We start from the raw sequence: 22,723 nt of genomic DNA on the forward strand, positions 1-22,723 counted from the left end.
CCGTCCTTCACCTGTTTCTAGGCATTTCCATGAGAGCATGGTGACAGGGAAGGAGGATAAAAGTCACCAGCATTGCAATCCTTCCTTGCTCAAGCAACCTTACCTATGATTTGAAGAGTAGCAAGATGTAGGTAGTGGAGGAACAGGGCGGGGTAATATTCAATATGTGCAAACCCAGTACTTTCCTCTCTGTTATGGGGTCTTGTGATGTAATGAGTAGAAGGGATGAGAAAATACAGGACAAGTACAACAATTAGGAGAATAAACGATTGTGGTGTGAGAGGGCATGGAATGGACAAGAGATGGATGCAGATGGGGATGCATGTCCAAAGGGTACAGAATAGGCAAAGCAAATGGATGGGGTGCATACACTATGCTTGCAGAGAAGATCGGTTGTTCTGCAACACCACGTACTACCAGTCAACTCCTTTGTCACATGTAATGTCTGAAGGTCAGTTTTCACCACCTTATCCAAAGTCTTCTTTGGTCTCCCTCCTGAATATGCTGAATATTATGGTAAAGCCTTCCCACTACCTCAAAATATATAAAAAGCTCTTTAATCAATGTAACATGTGCTACAACACATAGCAATGAAAAACAATTGTCTCTTGCTGAATCTACTACAAACTTCTGTAAGAACTCTACTTTACTACAAAATGTAAAGAAACATTCTAATATGCATAAAATGTATCTAAACCAAAACAGGTCTAAAAACTCTGGAGAATGACAAGCCATTTTCAAGATCTCAACAAAGATTATTTGTAAAGAACTAGATGAAAAGCAACTCTAGATTCAGAAATAAGCCTAGATTATTTTCCCTAGTAGTTAAACACAGTATTGAAAGGACAAATAATAGATTGAATACCCAAAACAGGACAGAGAATGCAACAAAACAAGGTAAAATAAACTATGATCAGAACACAGTTCATCATCATCACCATTATCATCGTCGTCGTTTAATGTCCACTTTCCATGCTGGCATGGGTTGAATAGTTTGACTGAGGGTTGGCGAGCCAGAAGGCCACACCAGGCTCCAGTCCGATTTGGCAATGTTTCTACAGCTGAATGCCCTTCCTAACGCCAACCACTCTGAGAGTGTATTGGGTGTTTTTTACAAGCCATCGGCACGAGGGCCAGTCAGGCAGTACTGGCATTGGTTACGCTCAAATGGTGCATTTTACATACCACCGGCATGGGTAACAACCACACTCAAAAGGTGTTTTTTACATGCCATCAGCATGGGACCAGTCAGCTAGCACTGGCATCAACCACACCCCAATGGTCTTCACAAGTGCAGTTTATTGCTCAATGATTGAAGGGTGCTCTTAAATGGGCTGGTTATGCTGCACTGGCATAGGCCACAGTTACAGTCCCACTTGGCTTGCCAGGTCTTCTCAAGCACAGCATATCTCCAAAGGTCTTAGTCACTTGTCATTGCCTCGGTGAGGCCCAACAATTGTAGGTTGTGCTTCACCACCTCATCCCAGGTCTTCTTGGGTCTACCTCTTCCACAGGTTCCCTCTACTGCTAGGGTGTGATACTTTTTCACCCAGCTATCCTCATCCATATGCAACACATGACCATACCAGCACAGTTGTCTATCTTGCACACCACATCTGATGCTTCTTATGTCCAACTTTTCTCTCAGGATGTTTACACTCTGTCATGTATGCACACTGACATTACACATCCAGCAGAGCATACTAGCTTCATTCTTTGCAAGCTTACGCATGTCCTCAGCAGTCACGGCCCATGTTTCACTGCCATGTAGCATGGCTGTTTGCACATATGCATCATACAGTCTGCCTCTTACTCTAAGTGAGAGGCCCTATGTCACTAGCAGAGGTAGGAGCTCTCTGAACTTTGCCCAGGCTATTCTTATTCTAGCAGCTACATTCTCAAAGCAATCGCCCCCGCTACTGACTTGGTAACGGAAGCTTTTTTCCTAGAATGTGATGGGGGCTGTTTTCTGTACATTTTCAGTGTTCATTGCCCCTGAGCATTTTCCACACATTCAGTAAAAGTCAACAAGAACAATTAATTTTTTTAATGTCAGGACAACAAATACTGGAAAAAGGTAAAACACAAGAGAAAACTTCCAAAACAATTGAATAAAAAAAACCTTAAAATTATAAATATATTGAAAAAAGAATTTATTTAATGATGAATTTCAACTTTTGGCAAGTGGGTTAAAATAGCACCAACACAAACAATCAACTATCAAAAACTAAAGAAGGTTGTCCCAGAATTCTGTCAAAAATTATAATTGATTGTGGTTTTCATCAATAAAAATAGTGATGTAGATTAATCCCTGATAAGGAACAAACTAAAATTCACCCACTTCGTCAAAAAGAAGAAATACTTATCTAAACCAGTATTTCCTTTCCAAATTTCCACTCTTAAACATCTCCAAAACAATGATACAATAGTCATCAAACAAACATGTGATGCTATTGTCATAATGGATCTGAATATTAACTAGATTTACCTGAAGATCAGTTGAAGGATATAAACCTTTTACCTATCAAGACAACTTTTGTTGTCTTGAACCACTGGAAAGAAAAAAGAAGCAGCTGAAAAGAAACAGACACTGCTGACGCATACAGAGAGAGATGGGGGAGGGGGAGAGAGAGAAGGACAGTGAGAAGAAAATGGAAATGGAAAGGACAAAGAGATGATAATTGAAGCTTGCAAATATGCACAAAAGCAATTCATGTGTACTCATGAAGATATTTTTACAACAAATATTCTAACAGAGAAGAATACCCTGTAACAGAAATTTGAGCACGCTACATCTTTGATTAATTTGTGCAGCAATGCAGTCATAAAAAAATGCACATAAAGCAAGGGAGTAGTGGTGAAACCATCTTGTTATACTTTCATAATAAAGAGAATTTAAAGGAATCTGGGAGCTAATTCTGAAGATAGTTTCCTGCAAGTACACAAGCACCATCTGTGTTGTATGTATGTCACATACTATGGTGTGTCAAATATATTTACAGATAAAATTACACACAACACATAGTTCACACGATCCAGTTTCAACTTTTTGTACAAAAGAAAAAAATTCAAGCTACCTCAAATTGCTACTCAATGTTTAGTTTCCCATTAGACAATACAAACTATGGTTGGGATTTGGGTTGAAAGAGACTATACAAGGACTATTTAAAGTGGTGTAGATGATCTTTTATCAATTTCACTATTGCTTCTGATAAGACTGCATTGTTTACCCAAATCCACATCCATGAATCTGACATTCAAATTGGCCAACAAATGTGTATTATGCTTATGCTACAGAGCTATTGTAGAGCACAATTAGTTGTTTAACAGCTGCATATCACATATCTTTTACTAACTGCAGTAAACTATAGTTTTACTGCTAAAATAGCAATCATTATACTTGGAACAGAATGACAGTATGGTATTGTTTTTTATGTGAACATGATTAAGGTTGCAGCAATTTGATCAACTTTAATCAGGATTATGATTAATTATATTTTGTTCTCTTGTTTTGCAAAAGGGGAGAAAAGTTTGGGTATAATTCTCATGGATATGAATAATAACAAAAACATATACAGATATACTATTATGCATACAAGATACTGCATCAGATCAATGATTTTGAAATATTTCAGTCACAAGAGTACAATACCAATAGTTATTGCAAACTGAAAAAGAACAGTACCGTTCTCTTCAAAATACTCTACAAGAACAGAATGTTTTCAAGGCTCAATGAACCAAATGCATCATGACAACTTCCTTTGATATCTATAGCTTCCTTCCATTTTCTTTCATAAAGAAAACTCAAGTCTATGAAAGCCTTGATACTGTGGTTGCTTTTATAAATGAAGAAATTATCAACATATTGACAGTGAAACATTCATATTTAAACACATCAATTCCCATGATCGTGAAGATAATCAATACAATTATCCAATTTAGTTCTTAGAGAATTCTAACTTTGGCGAAGCTCTTCCACCAACTTTCACCTGGAAAAAGAGATACAATGTAATGCTTCTGGGAGATTTAAATTAGGCTAATTGGTTTTGCAATTGAACAATAATTTGAATTTACTTGAACACTTGACGGAAGGTGATATATTTACAAAAGGTGAACATTATAAAAGTGTCACTGTGTTAAGAATTAAACTGAAACATTCAAACGCCTCGCTGTTATCATCCTTATGCAATTACAACTTGTAATGTGAGTGGAGTTTGCTATGACAGCCAATAAATTTTAATGTTAGCCATTTAATAGATAGGTTAGTGTTCCTCAGCTGCTCAACACATGGACAATTCTATGTTGCTCTATGAAGATCTACACTGGGTACCACAGCTAGCATAAGCGTTGAAGAAAGTCACAAACATTGTGTGCACTAAAATTTTCCAATTACTGAATTCATTCATATAAATTTATATATATACACGTTTTTTATCCTGTTTTTTCATACCATCATACTTCATCTTTATCATCATCAACGACAGCTACTGTTGCTGAGCAAAGCAAGAGTAGGCACACTCATAATTTCTATGTGAATTAATATAGCAGGACTAAATTTAAATGTGTCATTTATTTTCCAGGTTGAACCCCATAGCTATTTGATGTTTAAAAACTAGTTATATTGAAACTTTTTTCAGAATTCTTATTTTGTATTTCATGTAGGATGAATTATGTAAAATGTTAGTGAAAGAAATTTTGCTGTTTCTTGCAATACATACATCTAAAGCAATATTTTTTCAGGATCCCCAATTTATAATTTTGTGACATGGACCCCCCCCCCCACAAAAAAAAATGTTATAGGGATCCTTAGAGGCCACATGAACCTCAGTTGACGACCATTGCCTTAAATTGTCATCACATTAGACCAATATGAAAATTTTAAAACTATTTACAAATATGAAAGTCAATCATTTTGGAGATGAGTTGTTCTGTTAGTTTACCAAAAATTTGTTACTAGTTAGAGAGGGAAGACTTACTCCTAACACTATAGACCCATCTTGGTTAAAACAGCATCTGAATTGATATCAAAGGTGTTTCTTAATCTGCAGCATCATGTGATTGAATGCAAAGAAAAAATATTTGGGCAAAAGCATCAACTGGCATCAGGAAATATTTATCCTACAAATCAATAGACATGAATCCAGCAGAATTTAGAAGTTTAGTTGGAACCCTTTAAGTCTACCACCACACTAATTTCAGCTAAAAAGCAGTCCCTAATAATGTTGGTGTAGTGAGGCTATGCCATAGCACACAACAAATGGTTAGCAAGTTTATGCCACATGTCGTCAAGATTACCACTTTCATTGGATGCACAAATAGAGAGGATGCAATTACACCCAGAATTTCACTCCTACTGACAGATATACCTCTCAATTTAGAAAAATTCAGTTTCCTGGACATCTAAGCTTTGCCATGTCAGTCAATAAATACCAAGAGCAAGCACTGATAGTTGCTGGACTACATCTTGAAGAGTACTGTGTAGCTAATGGCCAATTTTATGTAGGCTGCTCAAGAGTAAAAAAACCCATAATCTCTTTAAAATCATTGTCTATCCTCAGGTGCTGACATTGACAATGTCCAGAATTGTCAAGGCTAAAATGAGTTCAAATCTAATACATGAGCTGTAGCTCATCACAACTCTTGATATAGTGTTTTTATCATTGCATGTATTGCTGTTCTACTATTTGGATGTGTGGGTTTCTGCTGAGCCTGGTTTCTGTGTGTTATGAGAAATATTTTATTTCCACATTTGCTTTACTTCCTGGCACTTCTGTTTTTAACTCATTTTCAAATTATTTTGAGAAGTAAAGAATATCAAGAGTAAAACATTAAGTAAATGTTTTCACACTTACTTAATCTTGTGTTCTTATTTAATTTTCTTAAATTAGGACAAAGGTCATTGACACAAATTATGAAATATACTATTGAGTGTTTACCTGTAGCACAATGCATTAGACCAGTGCTTGGTAACCTTTTTTTCACTTGAGGCACACTTACATTCTTTTCAAAATTCAACGGCACACCTGAAATAAAAATATAGCTAAACGTATAAGGAGAAAACAATTATATTCAGGTTACACTGCGATACACCTAGCATCGTCTCATGGCACACCACGCGGAGCACTGCATTAGACACCAGAATGCTTAAAACTAAATTGGATAACAATTTCATTTCATACATAAAACATAACATTTTATCTATCAGCAGGGTTTTAAAAAGCCATATATGCTTTGAGAACAATTCCTCACTGAGAATGAATTTATAGCTATTTTCCAGCCTGAGCAATGCTTTATATTCTGCTAGCGATTTTATCTTTTAAATTTTCTATGTTTTACATGTTTCAGTCATTGGACTGTGGCCATGCTGGGGCATTGCCTTGGAGAATTTTTAGTCATATGAATCGACCCCAGTACTTTATTTTTTTTTAAAGCCTGATACTTAGTTTCTTGGACACTTGGTCTCTTTTTTACTAAATTGTTAAGGATGAGGACAAGCGTGCACACACACACACACACACACACACACACACATGCACGTGCACACACATACACACACACACATACACACACACACACACTGGACTTCTTTCAGTATCTGTCTACCAAATCCACTGATAAGGCTTTGACTATGTAAAGACACCTGTCCAAAGTGTCAACAGGACTGAATCCAGAGCTATGTGTACCACACAGCTATACCTGTGCCTATGTGTATGTATGTATGTAATTAACCTGAGGCTATCTCTGAACTGTAAGGTACCACAAAGTGACATGGGGTAAATAGTAAGTGAACTTTACAACCACACAAACATGCCTGTGTCTTATTTTTGAGTCATACGAGAAGCAACATAATTATCATAAAATATGAGGAGGAGCATTCTCAAAGTAACATAAAGGAAGGAAATGGGATGAAAACCCTATTCATTTAGGGTCAATGAACACTTGTTATAAACTGTAAACAGAAAAGTGAAGACACTGATATCTGGAACAAAATGTGCATGCTATGATAAGTTTGAGAAATGGTATCAGTTGTAACATATTGTGTTGGTAGAAAAGGCAAGAGAGGAAAGTAACCTGTGTGTGTGTGTGTGAGAGAGAGAGAGACAGAGGAAGAAAAAAAGAAAGATGATTTTTTTGACTGAACTGAAATAAAAGGCTGTATTAGCCATTACTTTTTTTTCTAAGGATTCTGTTTAGAAAAAGAAATTGGGTTGTTGATTTGATTTAATGATGTATAAAACAACACTTTTCATGCAGTTATATTTATATTTGCTTACAAATATATAAACAATGTAGAATGTCATCTCACATGCATAATTTATGGTTTTTCTTACTTACTGCATCTGGAAGACGGGATGGTAACCATGACCTTTTCAGACATTCTTAGATTAATGAGATTGTGCCATTAATCTTTGATTAAAATAGAAGACACCTACCCAAGGTGTCATGCAATTGGATGAACTTGGAACTACATGGTCACTTTGTAACTACACAACCATATCTAAATCTTATTTTTCAAGTCCTTGAGAAAATCTCTCTATATATAAAGCTGAAGTTGTCTGTGTATGGCAGATTTGGTAGCCTTCATCTAACACTATCTCCTCCGAGTCCCTGCGGCGCAAGTTGACCAAAATTGAGAGTATGATAGAAGAAGGCTTGCTCTTCCTTCCATAAAAGAAAAAAAATTCAAATCGGACCATGTTAACACCAAAAATTATTTACATCAAAAAGGTGCTTTTGTTTCTATGAAAATCCCTATTTTTTACGATTTTTTGACTGCTGTGTCACCATTTTTCGGGGTATTTCAACCAGAAAAATGTTCACTTAAAGCAACATAATGCAAAATTTTTACTTTTCAAAAATTCCAATTCTAAAGGGTGGAAACAAAAACCTGAGCAACGCCGGATGATACTACTAGTATAAGAATAATTTTGAGTATATTCATACATAGTAACACAAGAAATATTGAGAGATCTTATTCAAAGTTTATTCTAAAGGCAAACACAAGCAGTCAAAATGTAGTTATGTGGGACATAACTAATAGTGATGTGGAACAGAAAGGAAAATAATATTGTAGTTGGGGAGAATTGGGTCAGGGTTAACTTTGCATCTGATATGAATATTTCATTTAATATTAATGATAAAGAGAATATTTATGGCCAACTGCTTTAAAACCGACAGCTTCTGCACCCAGGCAATAAATTGTTTACATACTCTTGGTTATATTAGTAAGTGTTATTGTCTGTGCTGTTGGGGTTTTAGGCAAAGAAGGTGACCATCTAACTCAAATTCTGCAAATCCAATCTGTGTGTAGAACAACGAAAATATGCAACACTTTTCTGAAATTCAAAATGTAACTATTTACTATTATTGCTTTTATCTACATCCCAATTATTAAACTTTATTTCTTAGAGACTACCCATATAGGAAGAATTCAATGATGATTAACAAAACAAAGGATGCGCTTTATCTCTCTCTCTTTCTCTCTTTCCCTCTCTTGCTATCTGTGTGTGTGTGTGTGTGTGTGTGTATATATATATATATATATATATATTGATAGAAATGGTAAGACAACAAAAGAATGAAAGAGACCTCGATATTATGTAAATAGAGGAATTTCTCTGTAAATGTAATATGTGACAATTATTCGGTAGCCATGATAAAACTCCGAGTTTCGGATGTTGGGGTGGAAATCCACGCTGCCATCTGAACACAAGAAATATTGATAGAAGATTTTATTCAAAGTTTATTCTAAAGGCAAACACAAGCAGTCTAATGTAGTTATGTGGGACATAACCAATAGCCATGTGGAACAGAAAGGAAAATAATATTATTTTTACATGTTTCAGTCATTGGACTGTGGCCATACTGGGGTACTGCCTTGGAGAATTCCTGTTCACAGTTTATAACAAACAAATAACTGAAGAGATGGCGGCATGGATTTCCACCCCGACATCCGAAACTCAGAGTTTTATCATGGCTACTGAATAATTGTCACATATTACATTTACAGAAATATATATATTAGGTTGGAACAAAAGTGCATACTGTTTTTTAACTGGTAGCATTTAAACATATGATTTGGTTTCTCACATGACAAGCACATGATGTATAGATATTTTCCGAAAGGGGACATTTCAACACATCTTTCTATATGATTACTGTGTGGATAGTTTGTTTCTACTGTTTTTAAGTTAAAAGTGAAAGTTGATGAAAATGAGATGCATCTTAGCCATTTGGTGCTCTTTTATTTCTGAAAGGGAAAAAAAAACACTGTACAAAAATGGCAAAAACAAATGTGCAGTTTATGGAGATGGTGGTGCATGGCTCAATGGTTAGAATGTCAGGCTCACAATCATGAGGTAGTGAGTTCGATTCATGCACCGGGTTGTGTGTTGTGTTCTTGAGCAAGACATTTTATTTCACATTGCTCCAGTTCACTCAGTTGTAGAAATGAGTTGCAACATGGTTTCGGCCTTTGCCTTTCCCTTGGATAACAACAGTAGCATGGAGATGGGAGGCCGATATGCATGGGTGCCTGGTGGTCTTCCATAAACAACCTTGCCCAGACTTGTACATTGGAGGGTAACTTTCTAGGTGCAATCTCATGGTCATTCATGGCCGAAGGGGGTCTTTACCCTTTACCCATTTAAGCTTGTCATAGCTGAGAAGACTGTTCGTAAGTAATTTACTAGGTGAGGTGTCAAAATTTTGATTTGGAAGATCATGAACATTCCAGCAGGCCTCCTGTCACAAGTGACAACCCAATCAAAATGCTAATAAAAAATAATCCCAGTTACATGACTTGAGACATTACAGAAATACTTTACATGTCTCACGAGTGTTATAAAACACTTGAATGTGTGGATCATTATGGTGTTTGGGTACCTCATTATTTAAAAGGAAAATATTTAATGGATGATATTAATGAACTAGCTTATAATCACTCCAAATACTAGTCAGTATTTGGAGAAGATGATTCTTTGTAACTGATGGGATCAGAAGGACATGGTGTATTATAAGCTCCTACAATGTCAAACATTGAATTCAGATAATTATTGTTCCCATTTAAGCTAATTAAAGAAGGCAATTGTTTTCCTTCAGGATAACACTTCATCTCATGTTCTCTTGTAGACTCAGCAGAAATTAGTGCAACTTAGCTTAGATGTTGTATCATACCTACAGTGCTCACCTGACCTTGCACCTTTAGTTTATCCTTCATTTCAATCCCTGCAAAATTCCCTAGATGAGAAGACTTTTAGTTCTTTGGAAAATTTAGTTCTTTGTGAAAATCACTTAGATAAGTTCATGACCCAGAAAGATGCCAAGTTCTGGGCAGATGGGATCAGGAAATTGGCATAAAATTGGCAAAAGGTAGTGGAACAAAATGAGATATAGGTAGTTGAATAAAGGTATGTACAAATATGATTGATTGATTCTAGTTTCAGCTCATGAGCTGTGGCCATGCTGGGGCACCGCCATTTATCTAAATAATATTTTTGAAATTTACTTTAAAATTTATATAAACTTTTGTTCCAACCCTATATGTCTGTCTGCCTGCTTGTATATATGTTATCGGTTGATCATAAGTCAGTAAAAAAAATCATAAATCAGAAACTGATATTTTGATATTGTCAAAAAATATATTCTTTGTTATAACATAAAACTGGTCAGTGTTAATAATGGTTTTTCACCAGCCATTGCATTTGGCAACATTGATGACTCTTCAAACATTCTGGAACATACATGTAATCATGTGCAACCGGCATCATGCTATGAGAAGGAACTCTTCTTTCTCCACTAGAAAATGTTATAACTTTTCACCATTTCTTATTTTTTTGTTCTGCTCTTCATCTTAACCAACCAAACTAGGACCATATATTTACCTCCAGCATAAAAGAAGCTATGCACATCCAATCAGCATCACTGATAAAGACATTATCAGTGATACCAAGTACAACAGCCATCACAAAACTCAGTAATATTATGACCAATCATATGCCATAACCAGGAAGATACTATCCAACACACACACACACACACCACACACACACACAAACAAGTATATATTTGTATATCAACATCATCATCATTTAAAAAGATGTTAAATGCTGATGATGATGAAAATAATGATGATGATGATGGAGTTATATATATATATATATAGTAGTGGGGATCAAAAAGATTTGGACAGTTAAATTTGTAGCTGTTCCGTGCATATCAGACTAACAGGGTACCTCAAAAGAATACATAAGTATTCCTAACCATTCAGCTGTAAAACCATTTATGTATCAATGAGACAATTGCAACATAATGTGTAGTTGTATCATGTAGTAAAGAAATAAAAATGAACAGCTCAAACCATCACTGTACACATTTCAGTAGTGTCATCATTTATTCAATGATGCTATTACATAACTTCACACTATTGCGTAACTGTAACATTTCCTTAGGCAATATCAGCAAAGTCAGATCAAGCTAAGAAAGTAAATTCACTTAGTGTCATCATTTATTCAATGATGCTATTACATAACTTCACACTATTGCGTAACTGTAACATTTCCTTAGGCGATATCAGCAAAGTCAGATCAAGCTAAGATGGTAAATACATTTGTAAATATAAGTATAATGAATGCATTCACAATGTAGGCAGATATAAAAGGAGAATCCAAGTGGAGTTCACAACAGCTGTTTCAGCAGCATTATATTAATGAATGCTTCAATTACCCCATGACAATAATCTGCCAACATCAAGGGATTTTTAGCAAACACTTACATAGTAGGTAGAGAATTTAAGTTGATCAGCTTGCTAAGTTCATAGCAAGATAAGTAATTGACTTGTGGACATGTATATGCATGCTTGCACCATACAGCCAGCTAATGACAACTGAATATTGTAAGCTCAGTACCCAACCTTCTTTGGCATCCTACACATAGAAATACCTATATTCTAATGAATCCTACAACTGCATATATATATATATATTATTTTATATTATATTGAGGGTACTACTATTCGTAGATACCAACACGCTAAGAGGGACCAGTGTTGGTATCTACGAATAGTAGTACCCTCAATATAATATAAATGAATATTTTCAAAGAGGAAGAATTTACGGATTTTTTCTCTTACGAGGTTTTTCACGCTGACTACTGATAATTTCTTTTAAAGATTTTATCCTCAATTGTTAATATATATATATATATATATATATATATATATATATATATATATATATATAGTTGAACATACATATGCATGAATATCATGAGAATATATATGTATTAAAGTAATACTGCATAATGGAGAGATATAGCATTGCTTTCAAAATCTTTCAAAACTTTCTCCTAAAAATAAACTTTTGTCTAATAAAAAAACAATATAATATACAAAATATCGAACCAAAAGCAAGTTGGTCTCAGAATGTAGACTCAACAATAAGCATTGCTTAATACATGAAAAGCCATCAAAATTTAAATATCTGTGGACGGTTTGTTTGATTTAAACAATCATAATTTCAAAACACATAGACATGAGCATGAGCTATTTGATAAATTCTGTGAGAAAACCAGAGTAATGCTCTTGTAAAGTTTTGAAAAGAATTATGTATTTCTTTGACCAATGAAAGATGTGACAATAATATCTCATTTTCTGCTATATTTTATATGTGGTAGGCATTGAAGTGCATTAGTAACTTTATTTTCTATTTCTACTTCCCATTAGACTACTTACCAAAAATATCCTCGCACTTCAACCAACTATAGTTGTGTGTGTACACTCACACACACATATTTCAAACTAAGCTTCAAATACACATGTGAAAAAATTCCTCAATCTTTCAATTCTTCTCTCTAAAAGATTTTTAATGTGGTCTTGATCTCATTATTTGACATTGGAAATAAAATCTATTTACAAATCTTTTTTTTTTTTTAATCTTCAGATTTTTTCCTATTTCTACTTCCCATTAGAATACTTGGTTTCTTTTTTGCATCACTGATAGTTTATGGAATTAAGTTATCTTTCTTTATTTCTTCCCTCACACATCACCAACTACTGTCCCTAAAATTAAATATATTTTAATCTTACTTTAAAGAGAAAAAAAACAAATTTTTTTTTTGCAGAGCGGTCTTCCCCACAAATGTTTACTTCCCCCCAGACAACCAATGCCCCTGCCCAGAAGGATGAGGATTTGGCTATTGAAAATCCACCTCATGATAATGAATTCATCAGTGATTCCTTTGCCAACAGCACGATTGATGATGAAGACTTGCGCAAGGAAATGCAACAGCTTTCCGTCAAAACTAATGAAGCCAGCAATGCAGGTAAACCATTCTGCGTTTTCTGTCATATCATATACTTGTGGCAGTCTAAAGATTCTGCTGCACTAACTTCCTGGACAGTGAGCCATTTCCTTACTTCCTTTGAGCATTTTCTTGACTCTTAGATATTTTATAATCTGCCTCTATATTCAATGATCTTTCAAGAAACTTATGGGCTGTCTACTCTTGTATTTTTGATTCAGTGCAAATACCAAAATATGGTTATTTGATGTGATTCTTTCAATATTGGGTCAGTCCTATTGAATAGTTTATCTTCAAAGAGTTTGATGTTATGTTTTGATATCTTTTAGGCTGAACTCTTCAATGTAGCTGTTGATTCTAAAATATATATTTTCTTCCTATTTTTACTAACTTATGTAGTAAATAAGAGATAATTAGAAAATTACACACACATACACATGTACATATACAGTGGAGAGAGATTTGTTGAAGTGCTTCTCTTTACATCTTAACAACATTCATAATGTAATATTGAAAATTTTAGCTCTTAATTTATACCAAGTGCTGTTACTGTTGTTGTTTTATGTTTGGAATCCACCAGCTTTACCTTTACAATTCAAAGTTACTAAAATAAATAACAATAATATATTACTATTGCATGCTGAATCTCTTGCACAATTTTAGCCTTGTTTCTAATCCAAAGAAAATATGTATTATCAAAGTATGGTTCTTACCATAATTTCCAGTGAGCTGAATCTGTGACTCACTTTCAATTGTTGTTCTGTTGTATCTTTTTCAACTTGTATCACTGACATACTTTAACAACTTTGTATGGTTTCTTCTATAAAACTGAAGCCTTAAAACTTAGTAAGTAATATGCTATGCTATCTTACATGTGTACATGAAGATACATGAAAAAAAACAAACATTTATAAAAATTAGATTTATGATGTAAAAAAATGGTAAATTTCACACAAAAACTGCAGCATTTATTATCTATTATCTATTTTTTATATATTTTAATGAAATAATTTTAGCATATTGAATTAAAATTTATGTTTTTCTTTTAGGAATGAATAAACTAAGATTGAATGATAAATATATATGTTTAATTTTTTTAACAGTGCAAATTTACAGGAAAGGGAATTAAAATGTGAGGGCTAGGTGGTACTCAAACTCATCTCCTTTGGTATTATCTTAAAATTTGGGCATAACATCAAATATAGAGCCAAAACGAAGGCAGACAAAACACAGCAAGTGAATATCATTAGAAAGATTTTGGGTGGCAACAGAGATGTCAGTTAAAGTGACATTTGATATTTACATTTTATGTCCTTCCACGTTTGCATAAACACATACATAAAAAGTTGTGTGTGTTTGTGTGTGTGTGTGAGAGAGAGAGAGAGTGAGCATGTGAATGTGTGTTTGTGTGGATTGATGAACATCTGTGTTTACGTACATACAAGGAAAAAATACTTGATACATTCAGTAGAGTTTGTATATTTTATAAGAAACTGAAGCTTTTTGATTCTTTGTAAGTTTCTTGTTCCTGATTATTCAAACATATCAAATAATCAATGGAGTAATCAACAGTGGAAAATTCAGAGGACTGATTCAAGAAGATTCAGCCTCTATTAATATATGTGCATGTTGTGTATTCATTTTAAGAAATTATACATTCACATTGGGTCTTTATTTTCTTCTGTAGCATAGTTTGTAGGTTAATTATAGAAAAGTTATTCCCTGAGAATTTGGGCACAACATCAAATGTAGAACCAAAGCCAAGTTAAGCAAAGGACAGCATATGAATGCATTTACTTGAGAAGTGAGTATCATTAGGAGGTTTTTGGGTGGCAACAGAGCGAGGTAGGGCCTGTACACAAGGAACAGTGGGGGTAGAGTATAAGTAGCACAAATGGGATGAAGGTGTACCATAAGAGTGTTTAGAGAAATATTTAGAGATAACAGGTGATGTTGAGAGGAACCAGTGGGGCCTGCAGTAGAGGTGGGAGAGATGGTTGTGGGTGAGTTTTGCCAGAGGACAGAATTATGTGTGTGTGAGGGGGAAGGGGGTAATGGTCAGATTGTACATGCCTATATGTATGGATGGCCACAATTTTACTTAGCTTGATGTGTCTTCTCAAGTAGAGCAAATCACCAGAAGTCTCAATCCCTTGTCATCTTCTCAGAGAGGCTCAATACCTGAAGATTCTTTTTTCACCACTTCATCCCACATTTTCCTGGGCCTACCCCTTCTATCATTTCCCTCCACAACTAGAGACTGCCACTTCTTTATGCAGCTGTCTTCATCCATATGCCTCACATGACCATACCAGTACAATCTTCCCTCTTGCACACAACATCTGATGCCTCTTGTACCTAATTTACATCTTAAATCATTTACACTTTGTTGCGGGAGAGCTGCAATGCCGTATGGGACATGGTGTCTGAGGAGGAGAGAGATGGCAATTTGGGGAAGGACCGAGAGAGCAATGGTGAGAGAAATGTGCGGTGTGAAGCTGTTTGATAAGGGTCGGACTGAAGACTTGATGGGGATGCTGGGGTTGGAGGAATCAGTGGAATGGCTGGCAAGGGCGAATGACATGCGGTGGTATGGGCATGTGTTGAGGAGGGATGAGGAGCATGTTCCGAGGAGGGTACTTGAGTTTGAGGTAAATGGACTGAGAAAGAGAGGTAGACCAAGGAAAATGTGGAGGAGACAGGTGAAAAAAGAGAATGGGAAAGTTGGCTTGAGAAGGGAAGAAGCCTAAAACTGGGCAAGATGGTGTGAGTGTGGTAGCTATGGCATTGAGGCCCCCTGTAGTCACAGTCCATGTTTCACTGTCATGTAGCATAGCTGTTCACACACAGGCATCATACAATCTGCTTTTCATCTTAAGGGAAAGGCCCTTTGTTACAAACAAAGGTAGCAGCTCTTTGAATTTTGCCTAGTCTATCCTTACTCTAGCAACTATTCTTTCAGAGCTTCCTCCTCTGCTGCTAACTTGGTTGCTTAGGTAACGGAAACTAAATACTACTTCTAAGGATCTGCCTGGAATCTATTTTCTGTACATTCCTAGTGTTTATTGCACCTGCACATCTACCACACACAAAGACTACCTTCTCTGTTGACCTTCCTATGATACTACTGCACTTCTTATGTATCCATAGCTTGCAAAGGGTATACCACATGGAGTTTCTCCCAATACTTTTTCTACATATCGAGCAGGGCCATCTCCCTTAAAGGGTCAGTGATATGTCTGTTTTACTACATAACAAGACTTTGATCTTTGCTAAATTAACTCTAAGGCCCTTAGATACCAGACCTTGCTTCCATACCTGCAATTTCTTTAATTCTTGTAGTGATTCAGCAATAAGAACAAGGTCATTAGTGTAGAGGAGCTCCCTAGGGCTGCCAATCTTAAATTCCTCTGTTATGACTTGGCGACTATGATAAACAAGAGAGAGCTGAGAACCGGTCCTTGGTGAACTCCTCCTGTATACCAAATTCCTTGCTATACTCATTGCCGACTTTCACCTTACTGACAGCATCCCTGTCATGGTCCATGGCTAGTTAGCATTTAACATAGGCTAATATAAAATGCTCAAAGGAAACAATAATCAGTGAATAAAAATTTATTAATATATCAAATACATTTCGTCAAAATCAAAAGTGAAAATGTAATCCTGATAGACAACTACACAACTCCAGTTCAGAAGCGACTTACATTGCTAAGTATGTGAGAAGTTGGAACAACTATACAATATCACACATCAAACAATCAACTGTTTGAATAATGTACTGTACTCCTCCTTAACTCAGAAATTCTTTTAGATAAAGGACATTCTACCAGCTCTAGTTTCAGATTTCACTGTTAGTCTTTTGTATCTTTCTCCTTATAGCTTGCTCTTAAATATTTTGCTTCTTCCCTCAATTTTGTACACTTCTCTGTCATATTTTTATTTTTCATTGTATATCTTATATGTTATTTTTCCTTCTGTTTTCTTTTATTTTTTAATTCTTATTCTTACTTATTTTTTGCACACACATATATATGTATATATATGTATGTATATGAGTTGATGTTTATTGTTTCTTACGCATGGTATTTATTTGAGACTTGTTTAATTTTTATTGTTTTACTTTAATTCTGCTTTTATGCTCAATGAATTTTGATACTATTTATTCATACACCCACCCACACATGTTTGTTTGTATGTATTTATGTATATGTTATACGTTTCTATTTTATTTTAGTTTATTTTATTTTATTTGTGTTTTTATTGTTAATGACATATTTTATTTGTGTTTTTATTATTAATGACATATTTTTTCTAAATGCTTCTTTTGTTGTTCTTTATTACTTATTTTATCTACTTTAATTTACAAATGTTCTTTTCTTGTGTGTTCAAAAATTCTTTGGCATAGGCGCAGGAGTGGCTGTGTGGTAAGTAACTTGCTTACCAACCACATGGTTCTGGGTTCATTCCCACTGCGTGGCACCTTGGGCAAGTGTCTTCTACTATAGCCTTGGGCTGACCAAAGCCTTGTGAGTGGATTTGGTAGGCGGAAACTGAAAGAAACCCGTCGTATATATATATATGTATGTGTGTGTATGTTGCCCCCCCCCACATCGCTTGACAACCGATGCTGGTGTGTTTACGTCCCCGTGACTTAGCGGTTCAGCAAAAGAAACCGATAGAATAAGTACTAGGAATCTAAATTTGCTCAACTAAAGGCGGTGCTCCAGTATGGCCGCAGTCAAATGACTGAAACAAGTAAAAGAGTAAAGAGTATAGTGTTCACTTGATATGCTTGTTCTCTGGGTTCAATCGCTTAGAGGATTGTAAACCATTATCACCTCATATATACTGCATACCATAAAGTTAATGATGTCGATAATGGATTGTATTCTTGAGACGACACCTGCTTCTGTGTCGTGCATTCTATGAAGAAAGCATGTGATTGCCTGTTTACTGAAACGACTTACCAGTATGGTTGACTAAATGTGTATCTTCTTTCTATCTCATAATATTTGGATGGTCATTTTGGCAAACAATTGAGTACCTGGTAGTTTGCACCTGACGAACATGTGGGCTTCATTAACTATGAAGTAGTTTTAATAACTCATAATATGATTTTTTTTTTATCCACTTAGGAAAAGTACATAGTGTGCAATTGCATTTTTCATTACTCGCTTTTGCAGATACACACACGCACACACACACACACACACACACACGCACGCACACGCACACACACACACACACACACACACACATATTTATACACACATGTAAATATATATAAATATATGTAAAGGTAAGATCCAAGGATCAAGGTGTAGGAAGTTAGTAAGCTTCAAGCAGTCCTTAGAAGTGTATAAAAAACAACTTTCAGGAACAATAAGTGGTTTATTGACATAGAAGGCTGTTAAATTTTCCCCACATCGAAGTTTGATAAGCTGAAAAAAGTTATTTTGTTGTTCACAGTTAGCAACTAGGGTTGCTGTGTATACAAATAAAAATCCCTATTTAGGGAATGGAGTAGATAAAATCCAGGCTACATATGTTTCATGAAACCAAATTAATAGTAGGGGAAGGTGTTTAGAAAGCATAATAGCTAGAATAAAAAAAGGGTGAAGAAAATTCAGGGAGCTTTTACTTCTGTTGGCAACCAAAGCTCTCTCTCTTCAAGTGAAAGGAAGATTGTATGGTGCACGTATATCAAAAGCAATTTTACAAGGTAGTAAGACGTGGGCTCTGAACGCAGAGGACATGTGAAGGGTAGAGTGGAATGAGGCTAGTATGCTCCACTGGATGTGTAATGTAAGTGTACATGTGCACACTGAGTATTAATGTGTTGAGAAAAAAGTTAGGCATAAGAGGAATTAGATGCAGTGTTCAAGACAGAAGGCTGCACTGGTTTGGTCATATGTTGCTGATGGATGTCAACAGCTCCATAAAGAAGTGCTGATATCTCAAAGGAGACCCAGGAAGACATGGGATAAAGTACTGAAAGATGCTCTCATGACACTGAACCTTGTAGAGGGGATGATAAAGGGACCAAGATATCTGACACCTTGCTATACTCAAGAAGACCCATCCTCCACAGCAAAAGAGTTAATGCCACCCTTCCACCCCTGCCAAAGAGGTTTGGCCTGCAAGAGCCCTGTGCCAGTGCCACATAAAAAGCACTTGTGCAGACACCACATAATAACTCCCATGTTGATGCCACATAAAAACACCTGGCACACTCTGTAAAGTGGTTGGAATTAGGAAGGGTATCCAGCCATAGAAATCAAGCCAAATCATACTGGAACCTGGTGCAGTTCTCTAGCTTGCTAGCTCTGGTCGAACCATCCAGCCCATGCCAACATGGAAAGCAAAGGTTAAATAACGATGATGATGATGATTTACATGTGTGTGAGTGTGTGTGTGTGTGCATGCATACATTTGTATACATGTATGTATGGAGGCACAGGTATTGCTGTGTGGTTAAGAAGTTCATTTTATAATAATCACATGCTTTTAGCTTCAGTTCAACTGCTTGATACCTTTGACAAATTTCTATTCTTATATACACGCACATATATGTGTGTGTGTATATATATATATATATCATCATCATCATCATCATCATCATCATCATTTAACGTCCGCTTTCCATGCTAGCATGGGTTGGACGGTTCAACTGGGGTCTGGGGAGCCCGAAAGCTGCACCAGTCCAGTCAGATCTGGCAGTGTTTCTACAGCTGGATGCCCTTCCTAACGCCAACCACTCCGAGAGTGTAGTGGGTGATTGTATGTGCCACCGACACAGGTGCCAGACGAGGCTGGCAAACGGCCATGCTCGGATGGTGTTTTTTATGTGCCACCGACACAGGTGCCAGACGAGGCTGGCAGACGGCCACGCTCGGATGGTGTTTTTATGTGCCACCGACACAGGTGCCAGATGAGGCTGGCAAACGGCCACGATCGGATGGTGCTTGTTACGTGCCCACAGCACGGAGGCCAGTCGATGCGGTACTGGCTACGGCCACGTTCGGATGGTTTTATTGTGTGCCACGTGCCACCGGCACTGGTACCACAAAGATACAAATTCCATTGATGTTCATCTATTTTGATTTGTTTTGATTTGATTTTCACTTGCCTCAACAGGTCTTCACAAGTGTCACAAGAAGGAAGGTATGTACAGGTGGACTGACTACGTCCCAGGTAGGGGCCATGGGTTATGGCCTGACTAGTCTTGCCGGGTCTTCGGATGGTGTTTTTATGTGCCACCGACACAGGTGCTAGATGAGGCTGGCGAACGGCCACGATCGGATGGTGTTTGTCATGTGCCCACCGCACTGACTACAGCACTGATGGATTTCTTGTGTGCCACAGGCACTGGTACCACAAGATATATATATATAAAACAACAAGAAGAATGGAGAATATTACATCTTTATTTGATGATTACACCATACAGGGCCAATGATCTTTTCTACTGTGCCAGCATATTTAGATAAAGGAAAAAATACAAAATATCAGTGAAACCAATATATTTGAAATTTTATGCTAATGTGATGTTATCAAGGTAACATAAACAGGTTAAATTCAAAGTGAACTGAAGTAATGTCTATGATACATGAATGCACACAAAAGAAATATATTATTCTAAGAAGATCCAGTTTAGTATTTAAACTTATGATGACATCAGTAGATAATGAAAGAATAAAAAAAAATAAACATAGAAATTCTACATCACAACATTTAGTTATCTGGCTACTTATGTATGCTAAAAAATATAGGAAAATTATTGTTTATTTGATTAAAGGAAAAACAATTATAATGATGTTATTTACTGTTGAAATATTTAAATGTTTTTCTATGCTTATGGAAACATTTCATCATATGGCTGGTTTTGCAATTTAGTAATTTTAATTTTGAAGTGAATATACATTTCCTTTAGGCAAATTTCACATTTAAAGTTATTAGCATTAGAGATGGAGCATAACTAGTAATGGACAACATTATATTGTAGTTAATGTTCTTGTCTTTCAAATCCCAAATGCATTTACTGAAATTCATAAAATCACATAGTCTCCTAAACTTAAATGAAGAAGAATGGTTTTGTAATCTACATTTCCAGATGGTAGTAGAACCTATGTAATGATACCTACAATCCCCTGCAATTACCATACATTGATATATCATATTCTTCATCAAACACTAGTTTTCTGAAGGACACATAAGTTTGTTTTTGAAATTACAAAGGTGTTTATTTACTCACATATAGCACTCTTGGTTAAGAGAATTAGTATAGACTCTGCTTCCAGAATTAGGGGTTAAAACAGGATTATTAGCAGTATTATAATCAATATTATTATTATTAGGTGATATCTTAAAGGGTCTATCAATTTTACTGTTGGAAGTACCATCACCTAAAGTATCAAAAACATGATGAGTTATTTCAACTAAACTTTGATCAAAATTATTGTTTATGTGTACATAGAGTCAAGATTATTACTACCTTTATTATCATCATTAGTACTATTACTATTTTCACCATTACCATTATTATTACTGTTATTATTGTCATTATTATCATCATCCTCATTACTATTATTATTATTATTGTCATCATTATTTAAGGCAGTGAGCTGGCAGAATCATTAGCACACCAGGCAAAACGCTTAGTGACATTCTGCCCATCTGTACGTTTTGAGTTAATATTCCTCTGAAGTTGACTTTGCCTCTTATCCTCTTGGGGTCGATAAAATAAGTACTAGCTGATCTCTGGGGCTGCTATTACTTAGCTAACTTAAAGAAGATTGCTTGAAATATTTATTTTTATTGTACTGTCTATCAAAGCTTGTCATATTTAATTTGACATTAATATCCTACCATTATTAGGAATTTTATTAGTATTTTGATTCTGGATGTTGTAATTTTGTCCTTATACCCAGGTTCAGATAATTCCTGATTATAGTACTTTTCATTTTGTCTAAATACATCCTTGTTGGTGGACAGCCTTGAAAAATGTGTTGATATATTTTTAATGATAGAATTTATGATCTATCTAGGATGATTAGAAGTTTTGTTTACATACCTGAAGCATTCATTTGGTTTATGGCCTGGTTGGTATAGTCCTGTACTAAAATCTGGATTAACATCAAGGAAGTTAATCTTTGTTCATTTTTTTACGGAAATAGACAGATAATGATGCTTAAAGAATTAAAAAGTTTTCTCTAGAACCTTCAAAGATTAACCTTACTAGTGAAAAAAATCATCATCCCTATATTATCCACCTCCTAGTTCAGGAAATTTTCTTTGTATACAGTTAAGAATATAGATTCCCACTAAATCAGTTACTTGTGCAATCACTGGACCCCATTCTAGTGTCAAAATTATGAGATCTATCCTTCCTGGTTCAATACTTTCCATTAGATTCTATTAT

General features: G+C 35.5%; 1 protein-coding gene across 1 annotated transcript in view; it reads left to right on the top strand.

Moving 5' to 3' along the window:
- The window catches only part of LOC115215440 (synapse-associated protein 1), a gene marked incomplete at its 5' end in the record, with an annotated part of 79,993 nt that overhangs the window by 45,938 nt on the left and 11,332 nt on the right, over positions 1–22,723 (top strand). The window contains one exon of the mRNA XM_036506019.1: positions 13,120–13,320. Within this exon, the coding sequence (XP_036361912.1) occupies positions 13,120–13,320 (201 nt within the window). The remainder of the gene's footprint in view (positions 1–13,119; positions 13,321–22,723) is intronic.

This window comes from Octopus sinensis, linkage group LG9, assembly GCF_006345805.1.
Source record: "Octopus sinensis linkage group LG9, ASM634580v1, whole genome shotgun sequence".
Classification (NCBI taxonomy): domain Eukaryota; kingdom Metazoa; phylum Mollusca; class Cephalopoda; order Octopoda; family Octopodidae; genus Octopus; species Octopus sinensis.